Genomic DNA, 25858 nt, shown 5'->3' with positions numbered 1-25858 from the left:
TCTTCTCTGTCATAGGATGACTGGAGATGTCTGCCACTGTCTTGAGCTTGATCGACCACTCTATAAACTTTGCATTTCCTGATGAAGTCTAAAGGTAATCTGGAATGCATCTTTCTTTTCACTTCTAAATCACTTGAGAGATTCATCCAAAAGTCCTCTACCTGAAATTCATGTTTGTACTTTCTGCCAGCTGTCTCTTCCATATAACCATAAGGATCAAAACTCTCCCTCGAGGCAAAGAATGTGAATGAATATAAAGCCAATTCCTCCTCCGCATCATCCAAGGCTTGAGTATTAGGACATACCTCAACTGAATTCCCCAATATGATGGGCACGGGAATTCCATTTCCATGCCTGTGTCTGAATGTCTTCGCATAAGCTGCCAACTGCCTAGTCACCTCAAGTAGCACTATCCTGTCTGTCGGATACCTTGGCAACATGTAGGGAGGTGAAGGACACCCATGAACTCTGATATATGTAAACTTTTGAAACTGGATGAACCAAGCACCATACCTTTTCACAAGCTCTTGTGCATCCAGAGATAGTCGATTGTGAATCCCACCTTGCAATATCCTAGTGATGTTCATCGTGAAGGTGTCATTGACTAACTTGTAGTCACCTCTAGGAGGAGGATGCAAATGAACATAAGAGTCACAGACTCTCATCTCACTTCTCCGGGTCCTCTTCCGATCACTCCTCTGTGAGGTAGCCCCGCATATTCGAATCTCCTGATCAAGGCATATATGACATATGAGCTCATGTGGAATGATTTGGTAGGCTTTAGTCTTCTTAACTGCACATCCAAGCAATGGCTAATAATTCTAGCCCAATGAATTGTTCCTTTTCCTTGGACTATCACTTGGATGAAGTAGACCATCCACTTTTCAAAGTAGAATGCCTGAGGAGCCCCTGTAACTCGATTGAGCAAAGTTGTCAAATCTCTGTACTCCTCCTGGAAGTCGATCCTATGTGGTGTGTTGGGAATCTTGCTCAGGCGAGGACGACTTTTGAGTAACCAATTCTTATTGATGATATTCAAGCAAGTGTCGGGATCATCTTCATACATTGACCTGGCTCCTTCTAGGCTTTTGTAAATCATATCTTTATGCTCTAGAAGATGGAGAGCTTCACTTATAGCCTCCTCTAAAAGGTAAGCCAAAGTGTTCCCTTCCTTGGATACGATCGATCTTGATTGTGAGTCATAATGGCGGGCACACTCGATCATCAGCTCATGGCACTGGACTGCTGGAGGGAAACCGGCCGCCTTGATGAGGCCACTTTCAATTATTCTCTTTGCAACAGGTGATGGCTTGCCAATGTAGGGGACCTCTCGAAACTTCTTCACATTGAAGTTTCCCAGGTTGGTATCTCCGATATTGCTCCACTTGGACACGATCTTGGTCTCCAATTCTTCGCTCCTCTGATCTTCCTTCATGAGAGCTGGACGACTAGTAGATGCTCCTGCCTTTGGAGTCGCCATCTTGACACCTACACAACATTTCATAATGAGTAATATACTTCGAAATGTAGAAATATAAAGTAGAAAGGAAGATTTAAGATTTTAATTAGGAAACTTCATGATAAATCTTGAGTTATCATTTCCTAATTAACTATGCAATTTTCAAAATTCAAAGCTTCAACATTGGGACTAGGATGATCTCGCCATACCTCCACTTGAGTATTAATTCTAAGAAATGATGCAAAAAATAGGTGAATTTTGCTAGGCAAAATGTAGATCAAAGCTCCCCCTTTAGCAAAATGCGCCACCTTTAGCCCTCATAAGAATCAACTCCACCTCCTTCTAGCCTCCAACACTTGAGATAAATTCGTTCCAAATAGATCAGATTTCGCACCTTCTTCTTGCTCTCCAAATTCGCACTTGAAGTAATGAGTGAATGATTGATTAAACTTGATCAAAACACCCCTATTATATAGGGCGCTCACCACTTTGCTTCCCATAGGCCGACTTGTCAAAATAGGCCTAAAAAATATATAAAATTGCAAAAAGGAGAGGCCGACTTGATAAAATAAATTTAAAAAAAAGCCCTTAAGCGCTCCATTTTTTATTTTAATTTAGTAAAAATTAATTTTAAATGCCTTTATAATAAAAGTTTGATTTTTTTTAAGGCTCAAAATTAATTTATTAAATGCCAATGCGCCTTTTATTAAATGCCAATTTAATTTAATTTTTCCAAATATTTCGAAGTTAGCAATTTGGCATCTAATGCAATTTGGAGGATATCAACGCTCAAATATGGTAAAAATAAAGAGTGCCACAAACTTCGCCCTGGACCCTTGGAGAGGGACAGGAGCGAACTTTCAATTTTGGCCTTGCATTCCTCATTTTCACGTTCAAAACTTCATCTAGGCATTTAAAATGGCATTTTTTAATTGGAGCTTTGAGTTTAATTTCACTTGATCTCTAGGAGGAAAGTGCCTTTAGAACTTTTTCGCCTTGGACCCTTGGAGAGGGACAGGAGCGATTTTTCACTTTTGCTCTTGATCCTTCATCTTTTATTTGTCAATTCTCGTTGTGGGGTAAGTAATGATCTCTTTCATCCATTCCATACACATTTGATTTGCTCTTGCAAACCAAAATAGGTGTTTCAAAGATTTTCGCCTTGGGCCTCCAGTGAGGGACAGGGGCGACTTTTGCATTTTAGCCTAGGATCGTCAAGTTTTGAAGTCACATCTTTGTTCATCACGTTTTGGAGGACCTTTCTACCTTTGCACAACCTTGCCTTAGCGTAATCTTGGAGGGAAGTTATTGATTTTGTAAAAATCGCCCTGGTCCTTCAGTGAGGGACAGGAGCGCTTTTGAGTCCTTTGTACAAATTCTTGATCGCTTCAATCTTCAAATTACCTTAAGGCGTAGAACATCATTCCCCACTCCCTTTTGAATCTTGGAAACAAAAATATCATCTCGAAATGTAAGGTAAATGGGCATACTTGGAAATTTCGCCCTGGACCCTTGGAGAGGGACAGGAGCGAATTTGCAAATTGTCATCAAAATTTGTAATCCTTGCATCTTAATTCCACTTCAAGGCATTTTAAACATCATTTCAAACCTGCGCCTTGGCTTAGATTTGTCCAAACTTGGAGAGAAGGGCTGGATATTAGGTTTTTCGCCCTGGTCCTTTAGTGAGGGACATGAGCGATTTTGCAAATTCAAGTCTATCCGTCCTTTGTTAGCCCTCCAAATTATCTTCAACGGGTGAAACACACCTTCTTCCACTCATTTCAATCACAAAACTTGTTTTGTCCTTGCAAGAAAATTGCACTTTTAGAAAATCGCTCTGGACCTTCAATGAGGGACAGGAGCGCCTTTTGCCTTTTGGGTTGATTTCTTCTTTTGTTGATTACTCAAATTATATTCAATTGACAAAACATGCTTTCCTTGATCTCTTCCAATCATAAAATCACTTTGATCCTACAAGAACAGTGCAAATTTGAAAATCAAGCTCCGGACCTTCAGTGAGGGACAGAAGCGAACTTTGCCTTCTAGGCCAAAATGCTTCACCTTTCACCATGAAATGTCTTTGTTAGGGAAGATTTCATCTTGTTACGTGCTATGAATAAGAGTTCAAGTCCAAGAAAGGTCTAAAAATGTGTATATAAAGAATTTCGCCTTGGACCCTTGGTGAGGGACAAGAGCGAATTTACCCTTCTAGGCAAAACTCCATCATTTCATTGTCTTCAATCAAATCTGGATGTCTCAATCACATTCATTTCGTCCTCCACCATGCCTTTGATGTTTCAATTTGACCAAACAAGGTCAGGAATGACTCAAATAAGCTTTTTCACCCTGGACCCTTGGAGAGGGACAGGAGCGATTTTGATGATTCCAACAAAATCCTTCATCATCTCGAGCTAAAACTCCTTCAGGCGGGTGGAGAAAGTCACTTGTTTTCCATTCACGCTCAACACTTGGTCCCTTTTCAGTGCCAGATGAGGGAATTCAAAATTTTGCCCTAGACCCTTAGCAAGGGACAGGAGCGATTTTCTTTTAACCTTCAAAATTCATCATTTTCATGCCTTCAAACCTTCAAAAGCATCAAAACCACATCCAATCATCTATCCTGGAGACCCTGCACAAAACAAAATAGAAAAGTCAGTGACAAATATGCATTAAATAACACTTTCGCCCTGGACCCTTGGAGAGGGACAGGAGCGATTTCACCCTTTCTGGCTAATCCATCCAAAATTTAAGTCTCCAATCACTTCGCAAGGTAGAGTTAGGTCATCTTCGAGGCCAGGAACCAGTTAGCAAGCCTTCTCAAAACAAGAAATCGCACTTAGAATGAATTTCGCCCTGGGCCCTGAGTAAGGGTCAGGAGCGAATTCTCTGTTTCAGGCATCATCTTACCTCCAAAATTTGATCAAAACTTACCTAGGCAAGAACACACAATTTCACCTTCAAAATGCTAACACTTAGACAAAATTTGGATTTTACTCTAAAAAACCCTGATTAGACCTAAACTGAGACCTATCTGACTCTCCTGACAGGCTTACCTTATTTCAACAATCCCAATCCTAGGGAGGATGCTTAACAACTTTCAAAATTTGACTGGACTCAGCTTGAATTAGTCCGACAGAAGAAACCACTAAGGTTTAGCCCTAGTCCAGACAGACAACTCACTCACTCAAAACCCTAAAAGCAGAGAGAAGAACGGGCAAAACAAAAGCGAAAAAGAGGGGGTCCCCATTCTAATGGGGCGATGTGTGAAATGGTCACAACACTACCTCACAGAGGAGTTGTTGGAAGAGGACCCGGAGAAATAAGAGTTTGTGATTCTTATGTTCAACTGCATCATCCGCCAGGAAGTGACTACAAGCTAGTCAATGACACCTTCACGATGTATATCACCAGGACATTGCAAGGAGGGATTCACAATCGACTGTCTTTGGACGCACAGGAGCTCGTGAAGAAGCATGGTGCATGGTTCATTCAGTTTCCAAAATTCACATACATCAAAGTTCACGGATGTCCTTCACCTCCCTACATGTTGCCGAGATATCCTACAGACAGGATAATACTACTTGAGGTGACTAGGCAGTTGGCAGCTTATGCGAAGGCATCAAGACACAAGCATGGAAATGGGATTCCCGTACCCATCATACTAGGGAACTCAGTTGAAGTGTGTCCTAATACTCAGGCCGCGGAAGATGCAGAGAAAGAATTATCTCTATATTCATTCACATCCTTTGCCTCAAGGGAGAATTTTGATCCTCATGGTTATATAGAAGAAACAGTCGGGAAGAAGTACAAACATGAGTTTCAAGTGGAAGACTTTTGGATGAATGTCCAGGATGATGTAGAGGTCAAAAGAAAGATGCATTCCATATTACCCTTGGATCTCATTAGGAAATGCAAAATTTATAGAGTAGCCGATCAAGCCCAGGACAGTGGTAGATACCTCCAATCATCCTATGAGAAGGAAGATAAAGAGGTGAAGGTAGATTGGAATGAGCCCAAGGTTTTATACCTAAGAGCTTTGATGGCTCCCGTTTTATCTTGCACTCGCAGATGGGTGGACATACAACATCAAAAGTTGAAGGAGCAGAATGTATCTATGACATTCACCTTGGAAGCAAGACCAAAAGAAGGAGAGGCAAGTGTGAGTGAGAATACTTCTCATTCCAAAGGCTCAAAGAGGAAAGAAGGACCTGAGAAGAGAGAACCTTCCAAGAAGAAGCAAAAAATAAATCCTGATCACCCACCAAGCACATCTTCTAGGCATGAAAAGGAAGCAATTCAAGGAGAAGATCAGAGGCAGATAGTGTATGAAATTGATGAGTCTATGGAATCCATGGTACAAAATGATAAACAAGGAAAAGGACAGACGCCTCAGCATTCATCGAGTCAATCTCCCCAAGTTGGTGCTAATGAGCAACAAGAAGAAAAGAATGATGATGAAGCAACATCTCCTTTCCGGGAAGATAGACCTCTACCTAAAGAAATACAAGTGAGGGAAATGAGATCTGCCATTCCGGATTGGCTGAAAGAGAGGCTAACAAGGGTAGTTGTGGTTGAAGAGGAAGAACATGTATTTGACTTGGAAAGCCTTATAGGAAATTCTCATGAAGTAATAGAGAAGAAGAAGGCCACAAAGATGTCAAAGGTAATTAGAGATGAGATAGGATCCAGAAAAGTGCAGATAGCTACACTAGTGGTGGACAAATATGAGGATGAGATTCTAGCAGAAGAATATGATCTAGAAACATTTGATCTTGGTCCACTTAGCTTCGAGCAGGCTATGGAAGAAGCAACTGATTCACTGAAAGCACTCAAAGACAAACTCAAAGAAGAAGTGGAAAGGAATAAGAAGCTCTAAAGAGAGGTCAGTGCTTGGAGGAATTATTTTAGCCATCTTAACCAACCTTTGAGACGATAGGATCCAGCAATATCTCTTTTACATGCACTTCCTCTTGAATCAGTAAGTGAGGCAAAGAGGGTGAAGAGCCTAGTTCAACTCATGAGTTCTTGGATTGATGAATCTTACAAGGTAGCCATTGAATTTGCAACAAGAATGATGAAGACAGTTCATCGAGCTATCCAGGTCCTTGAGATTATCCATAATCTAATGATAACTGTAGTTGCATTCACTCACACTAGAGATGTTATCATCCCAGTCTTACAAGTGATAAGAGAAACACCAAGACGAATTCTAGCACAAGAAAATATAATGGATGGAGGAACCCATAGCCTCTTGCAGTGGTTAGCTCTGCTCCAGATGAAGGAAGTTCTTTTTGAGGACGTCAACACCAGATGCAGCCGAGTCAAAGGCACCATCCATCCAGTTCAAGACAAGGTGTTTGAGGTGTTGTGTACCATCCCTGACAGACGGATTGAGATCGAGACAGATGTGGACATCCAGGAGTTGGAAGACAGAATCAAGGTCATCTTTTGCAAGGAAGAGAACATCGTTACAAAAAGGCAGCGAGATCAAATGTATGCTACTATGTTCCTGATTGAGAAGACCAAAGAACTTGAGCCTGGGTGGGAGACGACTCTTCTCACTGCTTTTGATCAAGTCCTTCACTTGGAAGAACGAATGAAGAATCTTCCCGAGATTCCCATTGCTGAGATTGAGGGAATTGTGTCCAGATTCATTGAATATGCTAGAAAAGAGCATAGGAAAGGGAACAAAGTTCTAGATGAAAAGTTGTTATAAGATGATGTGGCAGCTTAATTCCTATTGGTCTATGTCTCCTCATTATTTGTGCCAATTTTTATTGGCTATGGATTAATAATGTTTATCTAAATGGGGACTTTTTTGTAACAAACCCTAATTAGGGTTTAGGTGTCAAAATCTCAGCCATCGATCTTCTTTTGATCCGGGCCATTCATTGTATTTGAGGATGCTATATAAGCCCTCACTCATTTCATTTTGAAAGAGAGAGGTTAGAAAAGTTAGAAAGTTGGAGAGAAATAAGTTTAATTTTGTTAGTAGCAAAATTGAGTAGTGAAGAGAGAAAGTTGAACAATTGTTGTTTATTTGGCTATGAGATCAATGAAATATTGAAGTTATGGTGTTTTGTTGCAATCCTTGTGGCTACTTTCATGGTTGTTTATCTTCTTGAATCACTCTTAGTAGAGATAGCATTTAAATTTTAAGTTTGAAGGACGAATGTTGTGCCTGATCTTCAATAAGACTCACATTCCAAACCACTAACTTCTTACTGATTGTAAGAACGCCTTGTGTGGTCAACTGGAAACATTAAGATTGGTTAAGAGTTCAATCATCATTAGAAGTATTGATATGTATCTCCCTGATAATATCTATCTCCTTGGTGATTTGAAAATCGTTGAATACCCTTAGAAGATCGCACCAATTCCAGTGGAGTTGTAATCCTTTGGCGATACTGAAATTGGTAGAATCTTATCAAGACCAGTCTTCATTAAGTCATTCTTAGGATTAGTTTAAGTATCTCTTCCTCGAAACCCTTATCTTTTGATTTTTTTGAAAATCTGTTAGTATTAGGAAAATCCTGTTTCCTCATTTGGAAAGATAGTAGCACGGACAAGCTTTCTTTGAAAGTACGTAAGGCCCCTTGAAGAAACAGCAAACACAACAACCACTGGTGCTTATCCTCGAGTAGAGATCCTACAAAGCAAAACCTTGAAGTCCTTCCGATTGATCCTTTTTTGTGATATCTTCAGCATTCGGAGACTTTAGTCAAGAGAGGATAAGATGCCTCTGGGTATTTTATTTTGTGTTTGATCGTGTACAAAATACACATCAACAATTCTCAAGAAGGAGATGAATGGAGGAATCTATATTCACGCCGAACAATTAGCTTAACAACTGAAGATCATATTCTTTGGAACAGATGGATCACCTTATGAGAAGTAGTTGGATGATATACACTCATTCACAGTGCTTGTTAGTAAGACAAGTGATTTTGGACCAGGATGGGAGACGACTTTTGCCTTAGCCTTAGAAGAAGTCAGTTACTTGAAAGAACAATTGAAGAAATTGCCTGCAGTTACAATAACTAAGATTGAATTCATGACATCTAGATTCGTTAAATTTGCAAAAAGAGAAAAGGGTAAGGGCGACAAGATTCTAGAGGATAGTTTGTTATGAGCCTATGTGGCATCATTTTTCTTATTGGAGGATTTCCCTCGTATTTTGTGCCAAATGGATGTCATATTCCCATTGGATGACATTTAATAGTTCACAATAAGTTAGGTATTTTGGTTGTAACAAACCCTAATTAGGGTTTAGGTTGCAAAATCTGGGCCCTTGATTTTTATATTAATTTTAATTAGGGTTTAGGTTGCTCAACTCATTTCATTTGTAAAGGATTGATTAGAAGATTTTTGAAGAGTTGTTGCTCAATGCTACAAAAATTAATAAAATCATTTAAGTGTTGGTGACTTATTGAGTTTTGGAGCATTTGCTTGTTTCTTCATTCCTTTATGGGAGAACTTAATAATGAAAAGACAAAAAAAAAAAAATTAGAATAGATTTTGCTTTAAGTGTTTTAGATGAATCAAAGATGCATGTGCATGATTAATAGTGAAGCTCATTGTTCATACTTATAGTACTCCATCGATAGTGAAGTATCCCAGATAGTCGATTGAAGTCAATTTAGCCAAAGCTTAACTTCAATTACTGTTCTATCATTGATATGCTTCACCTTGAAGGTATCTATCACTATGCTTGTCGTAGTTATTTGAAAATCATCAAGTTATCCCTAGAAGATTGCAGTAGCATTGTGGAGATGGTCATGGCATGTCGAAGCAAAGCTTAGTCGAGCTCACTTGAAGTTGTCCATTTTCTTGCATTCTTAGTGTTAGCGTAGCATTCGTTAAACCTTGCTCCTTTTTTCCATTTTTTTTATCAAAGATCATTAGTAGTAGGAAAGAGCGATATTGCAACATCATTCGAAGTACATTATTCCATTAAGCTTAAATTGAACGAAGAACAACTACGTAAGTCCCTGCACAACTACAACAAACACATCATACCATTGAAGCTATCCAACACGTCAAGACCTGACATTGAGAACCTTGGAGTCGTTTGAAGTGATCCTTTTGGTAATCTTTAGCATTTGAGAAGTCTTTGTTTAAGAGAGGATAGAGTATTCAATACTTTATTTTGCATTCGATTGTGCATAAAAACACCATGAACATGGTGCACCGACGTTCCTTTTCTATCCGAGATGCACTTAAACGGTAGGTGAGTAGTCACTCATTGTGGATATGTTATTCATTAGATATGTGTTGGTTAGTTACTATGTAAATGTGATGTATGCTAGAGCTAGTCATTGTTTATTTATGATTTTTGTTGGAGGTAGTCATTGTGTATATGCAACGTGTCTTGGAGCTAGTCACTATGTATTTATGATGTATGTTGGAGGTAGTCACTATGTGTGTGATGTGTATGAGCTAGTCACTTGTGTATAAGTGATGTATGCTTGAGTCACTTCTATGGGAATCGGGGGATTATGGAATGACATGACATGACCCCCGTGTATGTGTATGTTTGTACGCTACATGATGGCAAATAGTTATGGTTCTTTTTTATGATTGGATTAAGTTAATAGATTACACTAAATGAATAATCATAGTTTTAAGACAGATCAAAGATCTCATACAAGAGGAGAGAATGAACACCTTCTAACATGCAAGTGCAAAGTACGGAGCCTCTGATTTCCCACGAGGGGATATGTAGGCAAGGTCTTTAGGGACAAATCCTTGAGGCTAGGTCTAGGTCTAGGGGTGACCTTGAAATCATGAGCTTACTACTTTCAAATGTAAGCTTTTGAATGGTAGTGTGGACTTGTCACCATGACAATGGTTGCTTAAGTTGGGAATTGTGAAAAAAATAAATTAGTAGGCAACTGAGGGGCACTTACAATTTTCAGGCAAAAACCTGATATTTTAGTCATAACAGTATCGATGAAGCAATTATTGCAGTCCATAACACTCAGCAGCATTTATTATAGTCAAGGAATCCATAATGTAGTCAAAATTCAACAATTTTGTCTACATTTACCTCTCTGCTGGTACACCCCATTTTACTAGGGTCGAAAGTTCATCTAGCCCAGGTACCAGCAGCAGATTTATATCATTATCAACACCTGGTTGAAAATATTCCAGCTTAGCAGTGAATTTATTTTCATCCATTTGCAACTTTACTGTTACTGTTTCATTGGCTTTATGCACATTGGCAAGTTTGTATATAAAGTTCATCAAAATTTTCTCTTGCTAGTTGTTAATTCAAATGTTCGTAAATAAGTATTTTTTTCTAGGTTAAGGTTCTGGTTGTTCAGTCCTTTTCTTAGTGTCTTAGTTCTTTTGTGCATGTTTTCTGTTCTTTCTTGGCTGCAGATTCCATGCTTCTTTTGATACATAAATTCCCTTTTTATTTTAATATAGTGCTAGCTCTTTTGATTCTCAAAGAAATAGAATGAATTTTCACAAGAGAATCGAGTAATGATGAACTAGTCCATGCTTGGATTCCTAAAAGTTTAGAACAATGAATAGGTCTATGAGCCTATTGTGACGTTCTCACACATCGCCCCATTGCAAATGGGGACCCCCTTGTTTTCGATTTTTAGGGTAGTGTTTTGGCATCTTAGGTTTTGTCTCCGGTCTTGCTTTCGCAAATGTGTCAAGTTCTTCAAATTTAGAGGAGTCATCAAATCAATAAGGAAAGAATGATCAAAAGAATGTTATGATACTACGGATGTGCTCAGAGCCTCAGATAGGTCAAAGGAGTAAAACTGCAATTTTCCGAGATCAATTATGACAACTTCCAATTTTTAGGAAAGTTGTTTTTTCTGCTTTTTCCTTTTTCATTTTTGGCATTTTGGGGCCAATCTGGGAAGCTACTTTTTTGCTTTTTGCTTTTTCTATTTTTAGGAGTTTCCATTTGGGGAGATGTCAAAGGTTTACTTATGTGTGCAAGGAAATGAAAATCCTATAAATTCCGACCTCCTCGGTAAGAAATCTTGTTGAAAGCATGAAATCCACCAAGGAGAAATCGAAAATCCAATTGAAACTAAATTCCTCAGGGAAGTAAAAAAATCCACTTGGAAGGAAAGAGAAAATTCACTTAGAGTTCGAATTCCAAAATTGAAGACAAAGTGAACAAGTCCACTTGGAAAGAGAGAATTTCACATAAGGTTCGAATTTCCCAAGTAAAAGGTTAAGAGGTAAAAAATCCACAAGGTAAAGAGGACAAATCCACTTGAGGTCCAATTTTCCCAAGTATAGGTGAGCAAAAAGTTTCTAAGTACTTGAAAATTCCTTGTGAGGTAAAAAGGAAAAATCCACTTGGAGGTCGAATTTCCCAAGTAAAGAAGTAAGGTTAATTTGGAAATCCACTTGCAAAATCCACTTAGAGGTAGAAGAATAATTCCTTCATGAGATCGATTTCCTAGAAAGGAACTAAGTAAAAAAAAATGAATCAAGCAAGCTTTATTGTTTTTTGGCAAATCGCTTTAAAGTAAAATCAAAGCAAACAAAAGAAAAAAAAACTTAACAAGTCTATAAAAGAAGGTAACAACATCATTCACTCCACAAGTTCAATTTTGCTCTAGGCAGACCTTGCAACAGCAGACTAGTGAAGGAGAAGGGCTGATCAACCAAACAAAGCTCTCATCTTTTACAGGCAAAGCAGTTCAGACGTATATTCAGGCCTTGGTTAACATATTATTAGGGCAAAATCGCAGAACTTCCCCCTTTGTCTCCAGATTTTGAGCCTGAAATTTAATTAATAGAAGTATAGTGGGCTGATATCTTCAAGTTTTAATTATAATCAGACCTCATTGAAAGGTGAAAATCAGGTTTTAGAACTCCATTTTCCAGATTTTGTTGAGATTTGAGCATTCATAGTTTTAAATTCAAATTTTATGAGGTCAAAATGTTTGGAATTCATAAACAAAATCAGAATAACTTAAGAAATTCTGGAATCAATCTATCATCCTTGACATTTCAATTGTTTGTTTTCTAAATTTATTAACTTTAAGCTTCGTACAAGTACCATGTCTGCACCAAGGAATATGGGAGGAGGAACTAGAAAGACTCAACCACAGAAAGGACTATCTCAAGGTGTTCAAGTTAAAAGGAACCGGTTGGAAAGATGATTCCACAATGCATGTAAGGACAACATTCACACTTCAAGGTGGAATCCAAGGATGAATGGAACAAAGAAGAAGGACTTGCACTTCATCAAGACTTTCAAGAAGATCAAGTCATACAAGGATGAAAGACTACACATCGACCTTGGATTTCCTTTGGAAATCCAAAATCGAAAAAAAAATTTATCAATATGGAGGATTGTTCAAGAAGCACAAGATCAAAGTGAAGATGAGGATTAGTTCAAACATAAAGAAAACTTCAAAATGATGGTGAACACAAATAATTGCACACCAAGGAGTGAGAAGTTCAAGACACAATGAAGATGAAGAAAATGTTATAACAATCTTGAATTTCCTTTGGAAATCCAAAAATAGGAGTCAGTACAAAGAGGTGATCCTGGTTGAGAAATATTGCAACATGGAGGTATCCCTACATCAAGTAAAGGAATTCAAGACTAAAGCAAGGATCAAGGATGAAATGCATTATAAAGGAGGAAAATTCCCAAATATGAAAGTAAAATGTAAGAATGATCAAGAAGGAAATACAATTTTAGAAGAGATAATCAAAGTTAGAAGACTTGATCATCCAAAGATAATGCAATTTGGGAATATGTCCTAGCATCTTCATCACATCGGTAATTGGAAATGTTGACTATCAAGAGATATTGCCTAAGGTATCAACACTTCTCCATGATGAGGAATCAAATCTACAAGGCAAGTTGAGGTGGCATCCCTATCATCAATCAACCAATCAAAGGGTTCCAAGTCAGGCATGTCCAAGTGCAATGAACTTGACTCAACAAGTGGAAGATATTAAATGGCTCCCATTTTCTCATTGGTTATTCAAAATATTGTAATTTTCTCATTGGCCAAAAGGAGGGAGTTTGTTGTAACAAACCCGAATTAGGGTTTTATCTGTTAATCGTGGTCGTTGCTCATAGATTAATCTCGACCATTTCTTTGTATTGGGGTGTCTATGTAAACCCTCTTCTTTTCATTTGTTAGTAAGAGATTTCAGAGAAATTGTTGTAGTGATACTTTAGATAAAATTCATTGTTCAATATGTTGGTGAATCTTTGTCCACTTTTGAAAGTTAGCATGGTTTCTCGGCTCTCATTAGAATAGATTTAATCTCCAAGTTGATGGATTGAATGAAGTATTGATAAAATTGCTCAATGTGGATTTGATGTGTTCATATTTTTTATAATTGGATGGTTTTTAATCAAGTTAGCGTGAACAAGTAAATGAAAACCTAACTTCTATCACTATATTCATTGTTCAATATGTTGGCGAATATGAGTGATATGAAAATCTTTTGAATTCTCTAGAAGATAGCACCGTTCTTGTGTAGTTGTTGAATTTGGTGAAACAAGAACTGATTTAAATTCCACTTTTACGATTTTTGTCTCCAGGGTTCATATGATTAGCTTAAGATTAGAATTATCTTCCTAAACCCTCACCCTTTCTCCTTTTTTCAAGTCTTAGTAGAAGTAGGATTGGAAAGAGCTTATTGCCAAATCATTCCAAAAGAGAAAGTTACAAGTGTAGGGAATCAGCAAAATCCTTAAATTGATTAATTCCTCAAACAATTATGTAAGTCCCCCTTGAGATTACCAGCAAATTACAATGAATCAATTGAGACTATCCGTACGCATTTGGGAACCTTGGAATCGTCTTTGTGATCACATAATTCAACTGTTTAGCACATAGAAGATTTTGATCAAGAGAGAATAGGATATCTCTAGGTATTTTATTCTGTTTTGAATGTGCATAAAACCACCACCAACAGAGCTCTAGTAGAAAATGTCATAATTGTTGTATCTTTTATCAGTATCTACTCTCATAGTCACACTAATAGAGAACATACTCTCCTTATGATGTGCTGCCTGGTCATCATTTACATCTACTGAGTAACTGAACTTTCCTCAATTCTATTTCCTTAATACTTAGCGTGTTTGGTATCCAAGATCAAGCCATGCTATCTAAGAGCAAATAAAATTGGATTTCAAGTCACATTTAGCCCCACAGCTTCATATTAGATTTTATCTCATATGTTGTGTAACTATAACTGCAAGGACATTTGTTTGCCAGAATCCAGCTGGAGGAAGATTCAGGCTTATCATATTATAGCTTAATTGATACTAATCATAAATTGTTGTTTCTGACATGAATTTTAATTTGTTTGGTAAAACTGAAATTATGAACCCATGTTGATATTTTCTTTAAAAGCCTATTGGCAATGTATTATTAGTAAAGAATGTTAAATTTTTTTATAACATTTGTTTCCATTTCTCCTCGTGCAGGAAATGGTTCCACTTGTCTCTCAAGGTGCCATGCATCAACTGCACATATTCATCTTTGTATTGGCAATTTTCCAAGTTTTATACAGCATCATAACCATGGGCCTTGGAAGAGCAAAAGTAGGATATTATAATCTATTAATCAGAAAATTTAACATTTTGAAATAGAGACATTCATAAAAAGCTAGCTTGATTCTACAACATAAATACTTATGTGATATGTCCATTAGATTAAATTTTGTGATTGAAAATTAAAATCATTTCTTTCTCTAGATGCGCCGCTGGAAAGTATGGGAAAAGGAGACTGAAACTATAGAGTACCAATTTTCGTATGGCAAGTATTTTCTGTATTTTTTGTGCCTTCAAAATTTAAATGATTATTGGTTAATAGCTCTGTCAGATTATAAGGAATAAAGATAAAATATACTGATGGACAATTCCATATAGAATTTTATTTTGCTTAGTCTCAAAAGCTCTGTCATATTTTACAACTTGATGCAGATCCTTCAAGATTCAGGCTTACTCATGAGACTTCTTTTGTAAGGCTTCATGCGCATTTTTGGAATAAAATACCAATTATGATTTGGATTGTAAGGGATTCTTCCATCTTTTGAGCTTTGAGAGGGAATTTTAATCATAGGCCAAACTTATGCCTAAAACGTTAAAAACCTTAGGATCTTCATTTGACAGACACTCCAGATAATGATACATCTTTCACTTTATTAGTTCCTTAGGTGAAAATTGTTAATCAAGTATATTAATAGTTCCCTCTATTTTGCAGGAATCCTTCTTTCGACAGTTTTTTAATTCAGTGACTAAAGTTGATTATCTGACATTACGCCATGGCTTCATCTCTGTAATTTTCATATTATTCATTTTCACATTTTCACATTTTCCCTTTGTCTATATCATCTTAGTTAAAGTAATATGGGGGCATTGTGAGCACCAAGTATGTGTGGGTTTCATCATTGCAGGCCCACTTGGCTCCAAACAGCAAATTTAATTTTCGAAAATACATAAGTAGATCTCTGGAGGATGACTTCAAAGTAGTTGTTGGGATCAGGTTGGTAAAGCTTGCATGTCATGTTTTAAATTTCTTCCTTTAGTATGCACATAGTTTGATCTTAGTTTTTTTTTTTTCATCATTTCATTTGTGCATTAATGTGGCCAGCATCACAAGATAATTAGTTTGGAGGTATCCTTCACTTATCCCAATACTTATAGGAATACCACAGAATTAATAATTACTTGTTTGGATGGGCATGCTTTTGGTAAGGATTTGTTATAATTATCTTTTGGGAACCTCAACCAATCCTTATGAATATGTATTATTTTAGAATAAAATCATCCTCCATTCTCAGCACTGATCTTAATGTATTTGCAATGTTATGCTTAGATTTGGATGGATTGATCCTTTGTGTATAAACCTCAATGATAATAAAAGCATCTCCGTTTCACTTTTAAAATGTTTATTCTTGGTGTCTCTGAATATATTTAATATCTATTAGTATGGTTGTATTTATGTTGCAAAATTTACCCTTTTGCTCTCATTCAGATTACTACCCAACAAACTAGAGTAAATGATAAGCATGTGTTTGGAAGAGAGCCAATGATCACAATGAAAATGTTAATTTTATAGAATGAAGAAACCATCCAAGAATTAGAAATTGGAGAAAACAATCAGGGAGGGCAAGGACCTTCAAGTACAAAAAATGGCTTAGTCCACAACTCCATATATATATGATCTAGATTTAATTTGTACTCCAATGGAAAATACACTAAATTGTAGGACCATAATATGTTACTAAAGCAATGAACATAGTAAGTGTAAGATTTGGCTATGGAGGAAAGATGCAAGGATGCAATGATGGGTCTTGACTACTAGGCCATGCTAGGTACCCATTCACAAATGCAATGCAATCTCTCACAAACTAAGAAAACCCAATGGGACAAAACTCCTCCCCAGAAGAGAGGAAATGCAAGACAATACTCTCAAGAAGAATGAGAAGGATGAAACCCCATGTGATGGAAAAGTACCCCCATAAGGGAGAAGAGAGATTGTGTAGCCCCCCACCAATGTAGAATACGTGCCAATTGTAGATGTTGGAACTTGGATGTAAAAGATGGTCCATGATCATCAAATAATGTTCCTCCCCTTTGGAAAAAACAAAACCAAAGATCTATGAATGATGTCTTCCCAATCCTGAAAGGAGCATGTAGGAAGAAATCTCAAGATGTATGGAGTCTTTGAAAATTGCTCAAGTGTCCCTAGGTCAATGCTAAAAGCTACCACTTCCAAATTAGGTGTTCTCGGCCATACTGCTAAAAATAACAAACCAAAATTTAGTGGAGATGAAGGTAGAACAAGATCCAAAGACTCAAGTATTTCCTCTAAATATAAAGAGATCTCCTACAAATTTTGTTCAAAAGTGTACACACTCATGTCATATTGTGATGAATGATCATGTAGAGAATGGACAAGGGGGTTGGATTGTTCCCTCACAACAATTTAAAAAGAATCATCTCCATCAAAGACAAGATGAATATCATCAATGGTGTCCTCCAAGATTGCAAGAAAGGACTCACAAAACAAGTCTGAAATACTTGTCAAGAAGTCATCCCAAGTAGCTACATCTAGAAAACAATATCCTACTGCACTGAATCACAAGTAGCCAAAACTATAGCAACACAAGCATCATTAGAAGCAATAGTAAGAAAAAATGTGGTCTCAATAGGAAGAGGAGAAGCACGAAGAGAAGTCACTTTATCAATTGGACATTCAAAATATTCACTATATTCAAGCTCCTCTAAAGTATGATCATCATTAGAGTATATTATCTGCATCATCAAAGGGAATGAGGCAATCTACAATAGGATCATTTGAGAATGCAAAGATATGAGGGTCTCCAAATATCTTCCAAATCTTGGTCCAAATTGTGCAGGCACTCAATCTTTGAGATCTCCATAGGAATATTGACACCAATAGTTGTACCAATCAATCCTATAATATGATGATTACTATTACCCCAAACTGATTTCTTCCAAGGTATTTTTGGTTCTTGATAGAGTCCATAAAGATAAGGCAAAAGCTTAAGCCGCTGGGAATATGTTAGGATGCCCCTTTTCCAGGATTTGTAACTACCTTTTTTCAGAATTACTACAAAAGTATAAATAGAAAAACCCATGATACCTCCTCAAATGATGAAATTTGGGATCAGTACATATGAATCAACCACAATATTACCCCCCAAAATTCACTCAATGAAAGAACCCCCCCAACAATATATGAGCTTGGGACTTTATGATTAGTGCAATTACATATGCCACTTGTCTAAAACATTGAAGTGGTATTGATCTTGGTACATGCATATGCCAAATTTGGCCCCAAAACTAAACTATATTTTTTAGATAGAATGAGATGAATCTAATCACACCACTACAAAATACATGAAAAAGTATGCACTTTAAAAACAACCCCCAAAAACTATTATCATAGGAGCAAGAACAAAGCCTCGAAAGTTGCCAAAATGAGAATCGCTCAACAACACTATTTTGATGTTTTCACACATCGCCCCATTGCAAATGGGGACCCCCACTTTTTGCTTTCTAGCGTTAGTTGTCATAGTTTAGTCATCTAGCTTGGCAGTAGTTTCTTGAGCTATTACCCTCTTGCTTTAGAGGGTATGTTGTGCAACTTCTAGGTCAAGTCAAGGTAAGGGTCTAGAGCAGTTTGATATAGTCAAGTCTCTCTCTAGGTTAGAATGAAGTCATAGCAGCTCTCAAAAGCTTGAGTGATGAATGGAGATCAAAGTGAATCGATAGGATGATGCCTTATAGGGTAGCCTTCGAATCAGGTCGAATGGCCAAGCAAGTGGATACTCTTAGGCCAAAGCTTGGAAGTCAAGAATAATCAAGGAAAAGGGAGTAATTATTTAGATCAAGTATTGAACACGCTAAATCAATGAACTTGGAATTATGAAGTGAGGGCAATATCTTAGTAAGAGCAAATCGATAGGCTAGGCTCAGGCCAAGATGGGAGACATTCCTCATGCCTCCAAATCAGCGACCTTCCTAGGCAAGACCTTCCTCACCACTTAAAACCCCGACCAGATCTTGAGGACATTCGTCATCCTTCAATATCTCTGATCACCTTCCTTGCACACTCAAAACCCCGACATGTTCCTCATCAACTCAAAACACCGACCATTCCTTAGGAACATGCCTCATCATCCAAGATCCTTGGCACATTCCTCACCCTTCAAAATATCCGACATGCCTCATCATCCAAGATCCTTGGCACATTCCTCACCCTTCAAAATATCCGACATGCCTCACACTTCCAAATCCGTGACATGCTTCACTCATCATAATCCTCGACCAGATCTTGAGGATATTCCTCATGGATCCAAATCCCTGACCAGTCCTTAACCACATACCTTCCTTACATGCTAAAAAGCCCAACCATTCTCACACAACATGCCTGACCTCCTCAAATCCCTGACCACAAGTCATGACATTCCTCACTTCCTAAAACGTCTGGCATATTCCTTGTTGGCTGATATCCAAGACAGTCTAGGTGACATCTCAAACAGACCTCCAAATCAGACCTCATTCAAGGTGAATTTTGGCAAGTTTATGAGTAGATATTGAGCAAATTTTACAAACCTTAACTGTAGATCAAGGCAGAAGGGGTTCTGATTTCTAGATCAGACCTAAGTGAGGGTAATTTTCATCATTTTCTTAAACAAAATCATCATTTACAGGACTAGAAAATTCAATTCCAGATTTGAGAAGCGGTTGTGAAAAGCATGATTTATGATAAGATAGCATTACTCTCATTCATTCTATGGGGTTTTGATTCAAAGTATGTTGTTTTTGAGGATTGATGCAAGAAAGCTGAACATCTAGGTAGAATGCAAAGGGCATTTCAGGATGAACTCAAGGAAAGGCTGATAGACTTATAAAGCACTGAGAGGGAGGGGTGAATCAGTGACAGCAAAAACAATACTACTTTAAACACTAATCGATAGAGATACTTAACATTTTTTCTGAACACTATGCATGCAATCCAAAATGATATTAAAGCATCCACAATAAGTAAAACATCCACCATAACACAAGTGTATATATGTGGAAAACTCAAATGGGAAAAACCACGGTGAGATGAGACTCGCAAGTTAATTATCTGCAGTTATAAGTAACTGACCGATTAAGGTCTACAAAAGTGCTCTTTTAGGAGCGAATCCTGTTAAAGATCCCAAAGCTCTATTAGGAGCTATACCCTGTTAGGAGTAACCTCGGTAGAGGATTTCAGAATCCAAACTAATGGATCACCTTGTTAAAGGATTTGTACAATGAAGCTTGATAGAGCTTACCTGGTTAGGGGATTTGACTGTTGTAGTGATTAGAAAACAACAGGTGGTGTGATCTAGAAGTAGCACAACTTGCTTGAATAGATCCTCTTCTGCGCACTCAAAATTGCATCACCAACATATTCTGCAATGCCTTCAACAACTTAACACTTCTATCTCGCATCATATCATATCATGTAAAATAGTTCATCATAATGTCATTATATAGACATTAGATTTCATGTCGGCTTAGAAATCATAGCACAATTTCCTAGGTGCAGTGTATCTGGACAATCTAACATAACTCATCACAAATTGCCGCCAAATCTGTCGATAAAGGGTAACTCATCACGACCGGTGATAACTCATCACACAATCAATGAATACCGGTTGGAACACCGATACTGGTTAAGAGTTGACCACTATCAACATATAAACCGATTGTCCTCCATTTGCTTCTTTGATGGTTTCCACTGAATCTTTAAGTTGGTGTCAAATCATTCTTGCATATACTGGTTGTCTACATATACCGGTTTGACACTCTCTAAACCATCTTAAACAAAACATCCAATACCGGTTGCAATACAAGTAACTTTAGAAGTAATACCGGTTTGTCTTAACTAAGATGACAATGTGAACATATGTGTGTGTGTACATGTTCCATCAATGACAACATATGAAGTCATCCATTACAATCATCATCAAGCCAACAATCTCCCCCCTTGGCACTGATGGCAACACTTAGAAAATTTTACAACTTTACAACTAAGTGTACGTACAAAAAAAAATGTACAAACATATTTCAACTCCCCCTTAACAATACATACAAAATTTTCACAACACACACATATTTCTACTCCCCCTTTGACAACAATGCCAAATTGAAAAGTTAAATACATATATGTAAGAGTCTTTATCAAGGAGTGTTCACTTCAATTTTCAAGAAAATATTATTGAAAGTAAGCTTCATTTGAGAAAAATCATTTTCCCATGTTTCTAGTAAGGTTTTAGTAATCTCAATGGTTGTCATAACCTGTGTAGAAAATTCTTCCATTGCATCAACTGTACTCATCTCTAGAGTAGCTAAAACCGCTTCAACATTCTTATATGCCCGTTGCAGGATGTCTAGTTTAGGTCTCAATAAGTTCTTTAGCTCCTTCAGGGATCAAAGTCTCTTAGCCTATTCAAAATCATACATATCTAACCGATTTTGCAAATCATCAACTGATCTGCCAAAAGCTAAGACTGAATCTTGCAAAGGTATGTAGGCATTACATATCTTTTCCAGTTCCAGTTCTGTCTCAGTTCGCTTCTTAATCAAATCAGTATAGAAAAATGAAACATTAGATGTATAGGCTAGAATTCTGCCTCTTGTTTCAATAGCTTTTCTCAAAAGATCTTTGTTCAGGGATAAAGCAATCTTCCCTGTATCAATATCTTTCATTATATGTTCACCTCTTTTCTTCCTGTAGTTTTTCTCAGCTAAAGTCTGAGTTGCTTCCTCAAGGGATTTTAGTTGGTCAGAAGCATCAGCAACCAACTGGCCAAGCTTGCCAATAGGAGTTGACAAATTCCCTATAGCAGTCTCTGGTAGAAGACTGGACAAAATCTCCACAGCAGTTTGGATAGTTTCTGCTTCCTTCCTTTGTTCCTTAAGTCTCTTCTTCTGAGCCCTGGATTGCATCACAGTTGCAATCTCCATAAGTTCCGATGCAGTCATATTTTCTACATCTATAGGCCCTTTGATGCCTAATGAGTCATCATCATCATCATTATGCTGCTTGACTAATGCCTTTTCGTGTTCAGCAGATTTCTTCTCCTCAATGTTCTCTTGCTCTTGTTCCTTTTCTTGCTCAGAGGGCTTCTCTTCAACTTTTTCTGCAGGTATCTCCTGAGTAACCTGTGAAACTAGTGGTAGTTGAGTTTTCATTTGTTTATCTTTTACCGGTGGGGGTGAAATATCCACACTTGGTTGAGTTGCCGGTAATTCCACTGTTTTAACCTGTGAAACAGTAATAACCGGTGGCTGCTTATCTGGTTCAATAATATTCCCAGATAGATCAATAGTATCCCGTATTTCATCAACAAAGATTACCGGTTGGGAAGTAGTGTCATCCTTTTTCTTGATAGGATAGACAATATCAGCTTGCACTATTTCTTCCTCATCCATCTTCGGTCGTACTTCAGGCTCTGTTTGATCATCATTATAAGACTTTGTATGCTTATGCATCCGTTGAACGTTTCGAGCTATTTGATGATTTTCAACTTCAATCCTCATGCCTTAGAAATAAACTGTCCTTTATAATTATCAAGTAAGGCAACTAATTCATCTCTAGATAATCAAGGAAAATATTGAATAAATACATTATCAATAATTTCTTGATCTTGATCAACAAATTTTTGCCACTTATTTGCAAGAATGGAGTACAAAGAATCAGAAATATCATCTTTAAGGTCCTGAGGTAATCGATTGTATTGACATAAGTAGTTGATTACATGTTGAACAATTTGTTCCTTCTGGTCTTCATCAAATGAATCAAAACATTTTTTGACATTATCAAATCTATTCCTCCCTAATGTTTTCAATGTCTTCTCAAAATCAGTCATAGGCTTGTAAGATAAAACATTAATAGGAACACTTGCCTTTAACACTTCTACTACTGGTTTAGCTACTTTGGGTGCCTGTTCCTTTTTGACTTGTACACTTCTTGTCACTCTTGTATTGGTAGATACAGAAGGTGATTTCTCAACCTTCTTCTTCTTTCCCTTAACACTACTGGGTTAAGCACTATTGGTTTGAGCTTCTGTAGTTTGCTCCTCAAAGGTACCCAGTCTTTTCTTTTTCTTGTCCACTGGAGATGCCAACAGGTTATTAGCATAACCGATCAATAAGTCATAATTGACTTCATAGCTCATGTCTTCCATTTCATCTTCCCTGGGTTCGATAGCTTCCATGAGACAAAAATCAGTGGTGACTGTAAAAATGATGTCCTTAGCAAAGATTTTCACCACATCTTCAGGTAGCCTTACCCTCATACTCATTTTCTTTTGAAATTCATTGAAGTACCTGTTCATTGCAGCAAAGATAGTGTTCTTAACAGCCTTAATGCTGTTCTTGATCTGGGTAGTTACCGGTAGGTCTTTTGACCATTCAATGTCACCAATTCCCAGTAGGAAATTCTGAAAGTAAAAGAATAAACCAATCAATAATTGACCAAATTTGAACTTTTGACTGTTGTCCTTAATTGACTGAAGATTCAACATCAATTGACTTCTTATGGTCTTACATAGGTCATAATCTGCATTCTCAACAATCATTCTATAGGCTGTATGCACTGCTGCAGATGGCACACTGTTCATTCTACTGGAATAGAATATCCTATAGCCTATAACCATGGTAGCCAATTTAACTGTCGGGTCCTTAATGTTATTAACAGAAAATGCACACCCATTAGAGGTAGACTGAGTTAAAGATTTTACAGTCTCTTTCGAAATTCGCCTCAGCTTGGGAACTTCACCAGTTGACCAAAAACCAGTCATAGCATGGATAGCTTCCTTGGTTATAGTATGTGTTCTTTCAAGATACATATTTTCACCATGAACTCGACTAAGAATGATTCTTATATGTTCCTCTTCAAAATCCTCAAGAAAATAAGCCGCATTATGAAAACCCTTCTCATAAACCCTAATATACTCTGGTTGGATCTTTCCGCTCTTATCACATAGGGATTTCAATTGAGAGTATATTGACAATGATTGTAAATCTTCAATTTTGCAATCAATATAACTAGACAAATCACCTCTTACGATAACACCGTCAGGTACTTGAGACAAAGCATTATATGACACAATTTGTTCAGATTCCATAACCTCCATAGGTTCTGATGTGATCATAAGTCTCTCTACTTGCTTAGATGATGAAGCCATTCTGATAAACTCGATTTGAAAAGAATTTTACAAAGAAATACCTTAATTCTCCCGCATTGCCTCGGTTTCCGATTGATTACTAAAATGCACACCAATTCTACCTTCACTAATCTTTGAATCAGCTTCAATCACACAATTCACAGCGCAAATTCGTCCACAACCGGCTAGCAATTCTCTTTTCGCTCTTCAAGTGCTCAAGAATTCTCTTTCGAATTCATTTAGAGTAAAAATAACATAGTAAAACTCGCTTTTATCATCTTTACCTACTGCATTAATTGCTCAACCGCTAGGGTTACAAACCCTAATACACCGCTTACCGATACATTCAATATTAACAAGTGTAAAACCGGTTGACAAACTTTCGAAAAATCGATAGACAAAGATATCATAATCTCTCATAGAATAACTCAAAATGCAAACTTTCTTACCACGCATCTTTCAAGGGGTTCGGAAATAGATTTACCACTATGCTCCCCTTAGCCCTATAGAAAGGCTTAATTCATCGGTGCAGGATTCTCCCACTAGGTGAAGGACTAGGTTCTTCTGCAAGCATATCATCACTCTTCTTTTTCCAGATTCGGTTCATCTCTTCTCTGGTTTCTTCAACATTTACCTTCTACTTACCTTTCTTATCTTCAGAGTAGTTGACCGATTTGTTCTTTCTAGTTCTACAAAACTTCGCCATGTGTCCCGGCTTGTGACAATGATAGCAGGCCATTCTAGATGATCTCCAAGGTCCTGCATTGCCTCTTCCAGTTCTTCTTCTGCAGTTCATAGCCACATGACCATAATTGTTACAAATGGTGCAAATGACATTGGTTACCTTTTCCATCTCAAATGGACTAAACTGGTTGACATAGGGTTTCTGCCAGTTCATATTTCCCCAGTTGTCATAGATTCTCCTTCTGTTACCATTAGGTCTTGGATTCATGCGAGGTACTGGATTATTTGCTCCATATCTGCATTCAACTGATCTATGTCCATACATGTTGCATGTAAAACAATGACCTTCAAATCTCCTAGATACATACCTAGTATTTGCATTGTAGCCTGTATTCTCATTGGGTCTGTTTCTACACACATTTGCAGTATGTCCAGGTTTATGCCATTTCAAGATCTAGCTGCAAAGCCTCTTTTTCTTCTTTTTTTGCATGCCAATGCTCATGCAAAGTTGCATTCTCTTGTTTGATTTTAGCAATCTCATGATCTCTTTCTTTGACAAGGTCTTCAACTGCCCTCCTAGCTTCCAGCTCTTGACTCATGCGGATAGTTAGGGCTTCTAACTCTCTTCTCAGATTTAGCTTCTCATCGTTCAGTTTTTCAACTTCTTCAGCCAATGCATCAATGTTAGCTTCATCTGAAGAACTATTATCAGATATTTCCAGTAGTTGTTCAGTCAACTCTCTCCTTTTGACTTGTGAAGCTTTAAATCTAACCCTTAAGGTTTCAAGCTCTTCCTTGGTAGCTTCAAGCACTCTAGCCATCTCAAAGTAGCTCCTATCCCCCATGGTGGCTGAAGGGTTTCCTTCCAAGCGGTTAAGCCTTAAGGAAGTTAGGCTTTGATGCCAATTGATAGACTCATAGAGCACTGAGACGGGGGCTGAATCAGTGACAGCAAAAACAATACTACTTTAAACACTGACCGGTAGAGATACTTAACAAGTTTACTGAACACTATGCATG

The 25858-nt window shown here is 37.5% G+C and overlaps 1 protein-coding gene across 3 annotated transcripts in view; it reads left to right on the top strand.

Moving 5' to 3' along the window:
- Positions 1–25858, top strand: part of LOC131067817 (MLO-like protein 9) — a 120074-nt gene that overhangs the window by 63269 nt on the left and 30947 nt on the right. For all 3 annotated transcript variants that reach the window (XM_059209806.1, XM_059209804.1, XM_058002979.2), the window contains 5 exons: positions 14901–15017; positions 15171–15231; positions 15399–15487; positions 15679–15753; positions 15872–15960. In XM_059209806.1, coding sequence (XP_059065789.1) covers positions 14901–15017; positions 15171–15231; positions 15399–15487; positions 15679–15753; positions 15872–15960 — 431 coding nt within the window. The remainder of the gene's footprint in view (positions 1–14900; positions 15018–15170; positions 15232–15398; positions 15488–15678; positions 15754–15871; positions 15961–25858) is intronic.

Source organism: Cryptomeria japonica, chromosome 8, assembly GCF_030272615.1.
Source record: "Cryptomeria japonica chromosome 8, Sugi_1.0, whole genome shotgun sequence".
In the NCBI taxonomy this organism is placed as follows: Eukaryota; Viridiplantae; Streptophyta; class Pinopsida; order Cupressales; family Cupressaceae; genus Cryptomeria; species Cryptomeria japonica.
The sequence above is the reverse complement of the archived record's forward strand: the minus strand, read 5'-3'. Positions and strand labels throughout refer to the sequence as shown.